This window comes from Schistocerca piceifrons, chromosome 6 (genome assembly GCF_021461385.2).
Source record: "Schistocerca piceifrons isolate TAMUIC-IGC-003096 chromosome 6, iqSchPice1.1, whole genome shotgun sequence".
In the NCBI taxonomy this organism is placed as follows: Eukaryota; Metazoa; Arthropoda; class Insecta; order Orthoptera; family Acrididae; genus Schistocerca; species Schistocerca piceifrons.
The window spans coordinates 209107679-209120450 of record NC_060143.1 but is presented as its reverse complement, the minus strand read 5'-3'; the positions used below and the strand labels follow the sequence as shown (position 1 = coordinate 209120450).

Genomic DNA, 12772 nt, shown 5'->3' with positions numbered 1-12772 from the left:
GAAATAGGTAGCACACTGACAAAGCAAATTTAACATTTAATGACGCCTGGGGCCGCATACGTGCCAGCGAGCGCTGTGATTGGTCGACAAAGCTCGCTCCGCGCATGCGTAAAAGGTTTCAGCACATCTAGCGCCGTGAGGCGGCGCACAAACGACCCCCGTATTGTTGCGAAATAGTCGATCAGAGAAGCCGCATCATCCGGCACTAAACTGTGTATGCGTTCTCACCTACGAACCACAAAGGCTGCTTGTGAATACGACCTGAAGTAAAAGTACACATGTTTTTCACACGAAAAAAAAAATAGTGATGAATTTGATTTTCACATTTTATTCAATAATTTTACTCATTATTTTACACGATTTGGTGAAAGGTGGCCGCGGACCCCCTAGAAAGAGCCGGCGGACCACTAAGGGGTCCGCGGACCACACGTTGGGAAGCCCTGTCTTAGAGAATACCGCACCTCTTCGCTAGAAAAGGTGCCTCTATTAGAGCGACAGAACATGCACTTCATCCTCGATGGAGCCCTCCTCACTTCAGTGGTAATGGTCGTAGCTTTCCAAATAACGGATTCCGTGACTGATGGATAAGTAGAGGTGAACCATCTCCTTCACCTGCAAGCTCCCCGATCTAAACTTAATACACTTTCATTTGTGAGGTCATTTGAAAGGTCTTTGTGTACAGGTCCCCGGTACAAGGTGTAAATTTCATTTAGAAAAGTGTTTCATACTGTGTTGATAGGTTCTTTTCCTATGTCTTTCCCATGATTAATGTGTAGAAGAGTTGTAGAAACTGTGCTCTAACACGGAAATAAAGCGTCTCAGGATCCATGTCCATACAACATAGGTATTTTCTTCTTCCCCGTGTGATGAATGTTCCCTGAAAGGTTGGTCATACCTTTCTGTTACACCATGTGTTTGACATATTAAATCGTGTGTAGGACAATTAGAAGTTTGAAGCTGTTTTATACAGGATATTTCGATTTTTTTAAGGGTCTGGGATTTCCTGATGTAACTCTAAGGCCTCGAATCTAAGCTGTTAACTCCAGCGTCTTCGGGTAATCCGTAGAGAAGCCTTGAATTATACTCTTACTTCTCTGGCTAATAGGTATAATAAATACTCAGTGGCTTGCAGAACCAGCCCTTTTTCCCTTCAGATAAAGTCGCGGCCTCTGTGGAGGGCGTCGTTTCAAAATGTATTCAGTGCAGCCGAGGTCAAAATTCAGTTTGATGTTTTTCCACCCCACTTCTGGTATGCTCTTTAACTCCGTTGAGATAGATCGGGTATCCTTTGCCACTGTAATTTATTGCTGAAAAACATGAATCGGGTAAAATGGTTCAAATGGCTCTGAGCACTATGCGACTTAACTTCTGAGGTCATCAGTCGCCTAGAACTTAGAACTAATTAAACCGAACTAACCTAAGGACATCACACACATCCATGCCCGAGGCAGGATTCGAACCTGCGACCGTAGCGGTCACGCGGTTCCAGACTGAAGCGCCTTTAACCGCACGGCCACACCGGCCGGCTGAATCGGGTAAAATCGTATCACGATTTTCACAGCAAACCACCGTGGCATACATGGCTGAGGGTACGTCCCATTGTACCAGTTACTGGGGTTTCTTCCTATTCCATTCACGTATGGAGCGAGCGAAGAATGACTGAATGCCTCAGTGCGCGCAGTAAGTATTCTAATCTTATCCACACGATCCCTATTTGAGCGGTACGTAGGGGGTTGCAGTATATTCCTAGAGTAATCATTTAAAGTCGATTCTTGAAACTTAGTTAATAGACGTTCTCGGAATAGTTTACGTCTGTCTTCAAGAGTCTTCCAGTTCAAAATGTATTATGTTCAAAACATATTTCCAGTCTGCGTTAGTAGCCCGCTCTTTTGTTGGCTGTTCCTACTGTTATGGTCTTGCAGCTTAGTGTGTTGTTGATTGCATGACTGCTCATTCGGTCACCGCGGCGGATGAGAAGTGGGGGTTGGGGGCCGTTTGCCAGCATGGGAGCTATCGAAAGAAAGTTGAATGAGAATTAGAGCTGTGAAAACTAAAGAACAGCGTGAGAAGGAAGCTCAGTAACTAATAACACGTGGTGAACTTTGCGAATGATCCATTTTCAGTCAAATTTCTAATTTCGGCGCAGAGATGTGTTATTAGAGTGGAAAAGATTGCATAACTGCATGTTTTAATGCTGATATTGAGCGTACCGTGTGTAGTTATGACTTGAGAAGACTTATTTCGCTTCAACCGAGATCCACATTTAAGTACTGTTTTGCCCCCTTGTAATCACAAAGAAGGTAGAATCAAGTGTGCAGACATCCCAGTATTCTATCTGGCGGAAGCAAAAAATAGAGTACGGAGCACCGAAGAAAGTGGAGCACGATTGCTGACTCATGTATATAATGAAAGTTATATCTCCCGAACCATGAAAAGCTGCGAAGCGCAAACGAAATTCCATAGTTCTGTCTTATGAGATAGGTTACAGTGTTGTTTGTAATACTGTTACTAAAGTGTTAAGCCGTTACTTTGTTTTTGAAACGTCATCATCATTCTGCAGCAAAGAGCTGAGTAACTAAATATTCTTGAACAGTAGGATTTTGGCACCTGATCCTTCTCTTTCACGAGGAAGAGGGACTAAGTGCAAGATTGTAACACATCGCGCATTTTGTTCAGCGTATTGGTTCAAAACGTTTTAAGTGTACCTTAGACATTAAAATGGCGCCTTCATTCATTCGTAAATGATTTCAGTCATGACTAATTCTGGAACATAATCTAAATACTTAGGTCCTGCCGTTGAGAATTTGACCTATCTCGTTTAGTTACGAAGCTAACGTTTTACCGCTTCCTGTAAAATTATAATATTATGATCCGTGCAGTACGATTTGAAACTACACTCCCCAGATATTGATTGAGGGTTTTCTATAGCACATCTAGTTCCGTAGGACCAAATTGAGGAGCAAAACTCCAAGGTAACGAAGCATGTCAGTACCATAACAGATAAAGTAAAATGTTTATGAACCCAAAAAAGAGAAGCCATAAGTTTATGTAAATGTTATCAACAATATAATACAGGATTCAGCTTAATTTTTCAAGGAACTCCTCGACCGAAGAAAGGGAGTGACCCCTGAAGAAATTCTTCAGTTTCGGCTTGAAAGCGCCTGGATTACTGCTGAGATTTTTGAATTCTTGTGGTAGCTTATTGAAAATGGATGCAGCAGCATACTGCACATCTTTCTGCACAAAAGTCAAGGTAGTGTGATGTAAATGCAGACTGGATTTCTGCCTAGCATTAACTTAGTGAAAGCTGCTAATTCTTGGGAATAAGCCGATAATATTAACAAGAAACGACAGTAAAGAATATATACATTGAGAAGCTAATGTCAGAATACCCTGACTAATGAAGAGGGGTCGACAAGAGGTTTGCGAACTTACATCACTTATTGCCCGAACAGCCCGTTTCTAAGCAAAAAATATCCTTTTAGAACGGGAAGAGCTACCCCAGGATATAATACCATACGTCATAAATGAATGAAACTAAGCAAAGTAGACCACTTTTCGTGTCGAACTACCACTTACTTCGAATGCCGTTCGAATAGTAAAAATTGCAGCATTAAGTCTTTGAACAAGATCCTGAACGTGGGCTTCCCACGACAGCTTACTATCAATCTGAACGTCTAGAAATTTGAACTTTACAGTTTCACTAATCAAATGCCCATTGTGTGAAATCAAAATTTTGTTGAATAGTGTGTTAGAAAATATAAAAACTGAGTCTTACTGTGATTTGCATTAGTTTATTTTCTAGACGCCATGAACTTGTGTCATGAACTGCACTATTTGAAACAGGTGCCAACGTTGCACACATCCTATACTACCAAGCTACGGACATCAGCAAACAGGAATATTTTAGAATCACCTGTAATACTAGAGGGCATATCATTCATATGAATAAGGGACAGGAGTCGCTCCTGCACTGACCCCTGGGGCACTCCCCCCCTCATTTAACCGTGCCCCACTCAGACCCCAAATGATAACCATTTTCAATACTGTGAATAATGACTTTTGCTGTCAGTAGTTACAGTAAGAGGTGAACCAGTCATGAGCTACTCCTCATATTCCATAATAATCCATCTTCTGGAGCAGTATTTTATGTTAACATAATCAAACGCCTTAGTTAAATCAAAAACGGTGCCTAGCGCTCGAACCTTTTGCAGACGTGCCATTTCTCCCGATTTTCCCTTCTTCCTCCCGATCTCCCGATTGTGAAGACCGATCACCCGATTTTCAGAGCAGTTTCAATACTTTCCTTACTATCTGAAAATCCTGCGCCTTCGATGTATTGATGGATGACAACGTATGGCTTCTACATGACTATGTTAATATTCTGACTAGCGAAAGTGAACACTTAGATACAGAAGTTGATATTCTCCTCTCTCAGTTCTGTAACTTTCAGCTGGAAGAGACCAACTTGGCAGCAGAGAGAATTGATGTTCATTGGGCGTTGGTAGGTCATATGAAATTGGCTGATGGGGTTCTTCAATATCATAAACTTGCAAAGGTGATGTTGGCTATTATGTCAATTCCACATAGTAATGCGAAATGTGAGAGAATTTTTAACACAGTTACAAAGAGCAAAACTCAGTTCAGGTCCATGCTTCCAGAAACGTCTTTGGAGAAATTTTTAATTTTAAAATCAGTTCATAAAGGCAAGTGCTTTGAGCAGAAATTTAGTCCAGGGTTTTTGAAGAAGGCTAAGTCAGCTACGGGTGTGCTGAATAAATAACTACCGTAATCAGACAAATTCAGACTGATAAACTATTCAGATTATTCGCTAAGCCTAACATGTTAATCCTGCATGAAATTGATTTAAATTTGGGAAAGATGTCTTACGGATATAAGATGCCAAGCAAATATGGGCTGCATTATGAAATGAAAATGTGTGATCATTTAACAGTGATTCATTCATGAAAAAAGTGTGCTAATGTCTAAATAGAAGTCTAATAGGCTTTAATTTGTTTTCTCGGAGCGTAATTTCGAACTGTAGTTCTCTCGAGAGTGCTTCACTTGAATGTGTGTGAATCCAAAGAAGCCTGCAGAGCTCATCATTCATGTTGTTCAGCATGTCGAATTATAAACTATACAGTCCGAAGGCTCAGGTATGTCCATTATTTATATTTACATGTAAATAATAAAGAAAATGTAATTGAATTTTTACAGGTATTGAATTATTGCAACTTTAATCTTCAGGGAAGTGTTGTAATTCACAATAGTACACCGCTAAAATTCTCCTGATTTTTCACTTTTGAAAGTTGGCATATCTGCTATTGCTTAATCCATCCAGTACCTCACACAGAAAAGTGAATATAACATTTTCAGTTGTTAAGGCACTTGTAAAACAGACCTCTGTATTTGGTGGCAAATTCTGTTGTTGGATAGCAATTCGAAAGCCGTGCGGCATTGAGACTGGACATCAGTCGCTTACCGTACCTGGACGATGTTCCAGTAGGGCACCACCTTGGCGAGGCTTTCGGTGACGTCAGAGCAGGCGGAGCCCAGCAGCATGACGGTGCGAGTCGAGTTCTGCGTGTACAGGGCATGGAAGAACGCGTCCACGCCTACCCCGGGATCACACTGTAACACGAAACACAAAGAGGCGACGGTGAACAACCATCTGTTCTAATTATCGGCTACATGGCGTTATACAGCTTGTGGCGTTGCTAAATTACACTCTTGTACGCGAAAATTGCAGCGTCAGGCAGCATAGAGATTTCGAGCGTGAATTTGGCAGGATGGATCGTTAACGCCGAAATTTGTCAATGATTCCATTGCCAACGACACTAATCACCTGCACGAGTGTACAGGACATGACTAGCTTGAGTGTAAATAGCGTCTGATGAGAAATCTAGCTGCAGCACCTTATCAGAAATGTGCCGATAATAGCAGTACCACTGGTTAAATGACAACACAACACCCAGTCCCTGAGAGGAGAAAATCTCTGACCCAGACGAGAATCGAACCCGAGTACGTAGGACGGCAATGTGTCACGCTGACCACTCAGCTATCGGGGCGGACATTGGTTTCATAACGTTACGTATATGGAAAAAGATAAATAAAACCTTAGTTAGGAATATGAAGTTGTAGAATGAAGCATTTATCCAGAATTCATTCTAATCTGTAAACATTAAAAGCTTAATTTTCTCAGAATTTGAAAAGTGTCACCTTCCTTGCTCTTTTTATGCCTGATGTCATCTATCTCGGGGATAGTCATTCGTTTTCACCCACTGGCCACTTTTTTATCTCCACAGTATGGTGATTTAAAAGGTAGGGAAGTAAGTTTACTTTATGAAATGTATAAAGTAAAGTTACTACAAGTTAAATCATATAATAATTACAATTATGTACCAAATAAATTTTACAATAAACCTAATGAAAATGATTTTAAAACCAGTACTGCCTATCGGCCACCATGAAGGCTGAGACGACGACTGTTGGGTTGTAGGGACGAGACTGACTACCACTGATCTACATAATACGTCGTGAGTAGCATCGTGTCCTGGCAAACAATACCTAGGCGGTAACAATATGAACCATGCACCTTGCCGTTGGTGGGGAGGCTTGCGTGCCTCAGCGATACAGATGGCCGTACCGTAGGTGCAACCACAACGGAGGGGTATCTGTTGAGAGGCCAGACAAGCGTGTGGTTCCTGAAGAGGGGCAGCAGCCTTTTCAGTAGTTGCAGAGGCAAAATTCTGGATGATTGACTGACCTGGCCTTGCAACATTCACCAAAACGGCCTTGCTGTGCTGGTACTGCGAACGGCTGAAAGCAAGGGGAAACAACGGCCGTAATTTTTCCCGAGGGCATGCAGCTTTACTGTATGGATAAATGATGATGGCGTCGTCTTGGGTAAAATATTCCGGAGGTAAAATAGTCCCCCATTCGGATCTCCGGGCGGGGACTACTCAAGAGGACGTCGTTATCAGGAAAAGGGAAACTTGCGTTCTACGGATCGGAGTGTGGAATGTCAGATCCCTCAACCGGGCAAGTAGATTAGAAAATTTAAAAAGGGAAATGGATAGGTTAAAGTTAGATATAGTGGGAATTAGTGAAGTTTGGTGGCAGGAGGAATAAGACTTTTGGGTAGATGAATACAGGGTTATAAACACAAAATCAAATAGGGGTAATGCAGGAGTAGGTTTAATAATGAACAGGAAAATAGGAATGCGGGTAAGCTACTACAAACAGCATAGTGAACGCATCATTGTGGCCATGATAGACACGAAGCCCACGCCTACTACAGTAGTACAAGTTTACATGCCAGCTAGCTCTGCAGATGATGAAGAAATTGAAGAAATGTATGATGAGATAAAAGAAATTATTCAGGTAGTGAAGGGAGACGAAAATTTAATAGTCATGGGTAACTGGAATTCGAGAGTAGGAAAAGGGAGAGAAGGAAACATAGTAGGTGAATTTGGATTGGGGCTAAGAAATGAAAGAGGAAGCCGCCTGGTAGAGTTTTGCACAGAGCATAACTTAATCATAGCTAAAACTTGGTTCAAGAATCATGAAAGAAGGTTGTATACTTGGAGGAATCCTGGAGATACTAGAAGGTATCAGATAGATTACATAATGGTAAGACAGAGATTTAGGAACCAGGCTTGAAATTCTAAGACATTTCCAGGGGCAGATATGGACTCTGACCACAATCTATTGGTTATGAACTGTAGATTAAAACTGAAGAAACTGCAAAAAGGTGGGAATTTAAGGAGATGGGACCTGGATAAACTGAAAGAATCAGAGGTTGTACAGAGTTTCAGGGAGAGCATAAGGGAACAATTGACAGTAATGCGGGAAAGAAGTGCAGTAGAAGAAGAATGGGTAGCTCTGAGGGATGAAGTGGTGAAGGCAGCAGAGGATCAAGTAGTTAAAAAGATGAGGGCTAGTAGAAATCCTTGTGTAACAGAAGAAATATTGAAGTTAATTGATGAAAAGAGAAAACATAAAAATGCCGTAAATGAAGCAGGCAAAAAGGAATACAGACGTCTGAAAAATGTGATCGACAGGAAGTGCAAAATGGCTAAGCAGGGATGGCTAGAGGACAAATGTAAGGATGTAGAGGCTTATCTCACTAGGGGTAAGATAGATACTGCATACAGGAAAATTAAAGAGACCTTTGGAGAAAAGAGGACCACTTGTATGAATATCAAGAGCTCAGATGGAAACCCAGTTCTCAGCTAAGAAAGGAAAGCGGAAAGGTGGAAGGAGTATATAGAGGGTCTATACACGGGCGATGTACTTGAGGACAATATTATGGAAATGGAAGTGGATGTAGATGAAGATGAAATGGGAGATACGATACTGAGTGAAGTGTTTGACAGAGCACTGAAAGACCAGAGTCGAAACAAGGCCCCGGGAGTAGACAACATTCCATTAGAACTAGTGAGGCCTTGGGAGAGCCATTCCAGACAAAACTCTACAATCTGGTGAGCAAGATGTATGAGACAGGCGAAATACTCTCAGACTTCAAGAAGAATATAATAATTCCAATCCCAAAGAAAGCAGGTGTTGACAAATGTGAAAATTACCGAACTATCAGTTTAATAAGTCACGGATGCAAAATACTAACGCGGATTCTTTACAGACGAATGGAAAAACTGGTTGAAGCCGACCTCGGGGAAGACCAGTTGGATTCCGCAGAATTGTTGGAACACGTGAGGCAATTCTGACCTTACGACTTACCTTAGAAGAAAGATTAAGGAAAGGCAAACCTACGTTTCTAGCATTTGTAGAGAAAGCTTTTGACAATGTTGACTGGAATACTCTCTTTCAAATTCTAAAGGTGGCAAGGGTAAAATACAGGGAGCGAAAGGCTATTTACAATTTGTACAGAATCCAGATGGCAGTTATAAGAGTCGAGGGGCATGAAAGGGAAGCAGTGTTTGGGAAGGGAGTGAGACAGGGTTGTAGCCTCTCCCCGATGTTATTCAAACTGTATATTGAGCAAGCAGTAAAGGAAACAAAAGAAAAATTCGGAGTAGGTATTAAAATCCATGGAGAAGAAATAAAAACTTAGAGGTTCGCCGATGACATTGTAATTCTGTCAGAGACAGCAAAGGATTTGGAAGAGCAGTTGAACGGAATGGACAGTGTCTTGAAAGGAGGATACAAGATGAACATCAACAAAAGCAAAACGAATATAATGGAATGTAGTCGAATTAAGTCGGGTGATGCTGAGGGAATTAGATTAGGAAATGAGACACTTAAAGTAGTAAAGGAGTTTTGCTATTTGGGGAGCAAAATAACTGATGATGGTCGAAGTAGAGAAGATATAAAATGTAGACTGGCAATGGCAAGGAAACCGTTTCTGAAGAAGAGAAATTTGTTAACATCGAGTATAGATTTAAATGTCAGGAAGTCGTTTCTGAAAGTATTTGTGTGGAGTGTAGCCATGTATGGAAGTGAAACGTGGACGATAAATAGTTTAGACAAGAAGAGAATAGAAGCTTTCGAAATGTGGTGCTACAGAAGAATGCTGAATATTAGATGGGTAGATCACGTAACTAATGATGAAGTATTGAAAAGAATTTGGGAGAAGAGGAGTATGTGGCACAACTTGACAAAAATAAGGGACCGGTTAGTAGGACATGTTCTGAGGCATCAAGGGATCACAAATTTAGCATTGGAGGGCAGTGTGGAGGTTAAAAATCGTAGAGGGAGACCAAGAGATGAATACACTAAGCGGATTCAGAAGGATGTGGGTTGCAATAAGTACTGGGGGATGAAGAAGCCTGCACAGGATAGGGTAGCATGGAGAGCTGCATCAAACCAGTCTCAGGAATGAAGACAACAACAACAACAACAAACAATATAAGTAATAGCGAATTCAGTATCTCGTAAACCGCCGGCCGCAGTGGCCTAGTGGTTCTAGGCGCTTCAGTCTGGAACCGCGCGACCGCTACGGTCGCAGGTTCGAATCCTGCCTCGGGCATGAATGTATGTGATGTCCTTATGTTAGTTAGGTTTAAGTAGTTCTAAGTTCTCAGATGTTAAGTACCATAGTGCTCAGAGCCATTTCTGTGGTGTCACCGCCAGACACCACACTTGTTAGGTGGTAGCCTTTAAATCGGCCGCGGTCCGTTAGTATACATCGGACCCACGTGTCGCCACTACCAGTGATTGCAGACCGAGCGCCGCCACACGGCAGGTCTAGAGAGACTTGCTAAGCACTCGCCCCAGTTGTACAGCCGACTTTGCTAGCGATGGTTTCACTGACAAAATACGCTCTCATTTGCCGAGACGATAGTTAGCATAGCCTTCAGCTGCGTCATTTGCTACGATCTAGCAAGGCGCCATTATCAGTTGCTATTGATCTTGTTAATCATGTACCGTCAGACCGACGTTCACCATTAATGGATTAAAGTTAAGTATTCCACCAGCTACGTCCGTTTTACTAAAGTCTAATTTCCTTGCCCTGTTCCAGACCTCACGCCAGCCTGCGTGAGCTAAAACGCGTGCCTTTCGGCTTCCTCTAGTATTTCTGGGTTGGCTCTCCTGCCAATCCACAACAATTTGAACCATTTTTTTTCTTGTAAACTGCCTCGCACCTTTTATAAATGTTATTATGTCTACTTTACTGAAGTTTATGAAGAAAGCTACTGGTCAGAGCCCATCAGACTAAATATGGTTCAAATGGTTGAAACGGCTCTGAGCAGCATGGAACTTAATATCTGAGGTCATCAGTCCCTGAGAACTTAGAACTACTAAAACCTAACTAACCTAAGGACATCTCACACATCCATGCCCGAGGCAGGATTAGAACCTGGGACCGTAGCGGTCGCGCGGTACCAGAATGAAGTGCCTAGAACCGCTCAGCCACACCGGCCGGCCACTAAATGTAGAGTAACTCGTCTTACCATATATCACTTGCATCACTAATTAACAAATCAGTTTCCTAATTTACCTAAGTGGGGCAAGATTCTACAGTTGTCAAAAACTGATTCCGGCAGTCTGAGAAAGCATCAAGGCCTAAGAACCATATTTAACAGGAAGTACACAAAAAAGTATTACATCTCAAATGACTGATTAAGTAGCTACTAAGAGAATGTTGATTACTTTGTACCTAACAAGAAGCATGTCTTATTTGTTTATGCAATGTACTTTTCTTGTTTATATTACTAAAACGAATATGAATGCCACCCTTTTTGATTCAGTGATATGAAATTTCGTCCTTATTATGATTAAATAATGGACATTTAACGAGTGTACTAAATAATCAACAAGAAATATTCATATTTATGAACCAATATTACAAGTTCACACTGCAAATTAAAAACGAGGAACTGAAAAAACTTGGAATGACTGCGAACGTTCTATAATGTATCAATCAGCAAGAATTATCTTATTAATGAATCTCAATGTGAAGAAACGTAAATTAATTTCGAATACGTTTGTTTAACTTACTACTGTTTATAAAGTTTACTTTACGTACGAAACTTTTCATCAGCCATGTTAACTGATTTAATGGATTATTTTCATGCCTTGTTGTTTGGGAAAAATTTACCCAATGCTAGCCAGCATTCAGTTAGGAGGTTGTGGAAAGACTCAGTAAACAACACTCAAAGTGGCCATTATAATCGATTTTTAACGGCCTGGGATTGAACCAGTGCGGTCTACGTGTCTTCAGTGTGGCACATTGTTGTGCAGTCATGCCAAGTGAAATTCCCCTCCGCGTTAGGCAAAGTTACATAAGCAGTTTAGTAGAATCGGACAAAAATTGCTACAGTAAAATCGGTGAGACCAGATGCCAGACAGCTGCAGTGCGATTAGCACCGCTGCTTTGCGCGTTTATCTCAACAAGTCACGGAAGACCTTTTTGTGTACGTGTCTGTGGCAACACCTCATTCTTACTGCAGCACTAGAGCTGACTAGTGTTGTCACCTGTAGCTGTTTGTTCTTCGCAGCTGAAAGCTGGCAACAGTGCTGCCCGCTGTTGGAGATTATTCTCGCCGATTGCTGTACGGAAAAGCGTGGGAATTTTTAGTTGGGTAGGCTCTATAAAGGTCTGTGGACAAGGCACTTGACCCACCCTCGCGGAACGCCTATGAATTAACACCAACCTGCATTGTCGCTTAGCTTCAACATGACAAAGATCTCTGACGTTGCGCTAAAAAAGGGTATTACACTTTCGTCACATTTCAAGATGGCGGACAACAACTTGTTATTATGCTCTCCAGTTGCTAGTACTACAGTTGCATTGTGTGTGTATTTGGATGAAAACTGGCGGAAAGAAGGAAACATACTTGGGTAAAGCCAAAGGTATTACGTCGAGATAGTAAAAGCGTTCAGCAAAATTTGTTAGGAGAGCTGCAGGTGGAGGAAGTCAATTCTTAATATGCAAATTACCCAATTCAACCAACCAGCCAACTTACGAATAGATGAAAGTGTATTACAGAACAGAATACTCTTTTGAGAAATGCTATTTGTGCAGAAGACTGGCAAACTATGACACTGCGATTTCTTGATAAAGGAGAGAGCTACTCTAGTTGACAGCGCAGCACTCTAATATCAGATTTCATATTAACCAAAATAATTTTAGAAACGTGTGAAGCGATTTATATAGCTCTAAAGGGGGAATATATGCAGGTACATAAATGTTAAGTGCACTATACGGGCAATAAGAACTATTTTTACTTTTGAATAATTTAATTAATGGAAACTGTTCCAACAGCTACAAAATTAATACAAAGTACGAAAGAGATGAAGCGCTTGTTAA

At 41.4% G+C, this 12772-nt stretch overlaps 1 protein-coding gene across 1 annotated transcript in view; it reads right to left on the bottom strand.

Moving 5' to 3' along the window:
• Positions 1 to 12122, bottom strand: part of LOC124803240 (gamma-aminobutyric acid type B receptor subunit 2) — a 431083-nt gene extending 418961 nt beyond the window's left edge. The window contains exons 1-3 of the mRNA XM_047264421.1: positions 12117 to 12122; positions 5852 to 5902; positions 5488 to 5631 (exon numbers count right to left, since the gene is read on the bottom strand). Coding sequence (XP_047120377.1) covers positions 5488 to 5631; positions 5852 to 5902; positions 12117 to 12122 — 201 coding nt within the window. The remainder of the gene's footprint in view (positions 1 to 5487; positions 5632 to 5851; positions 5903 to 12116) is intronic.
• Between the last annotated feature and the right edge of the window lie 650 nt (positions 12123 to 12772).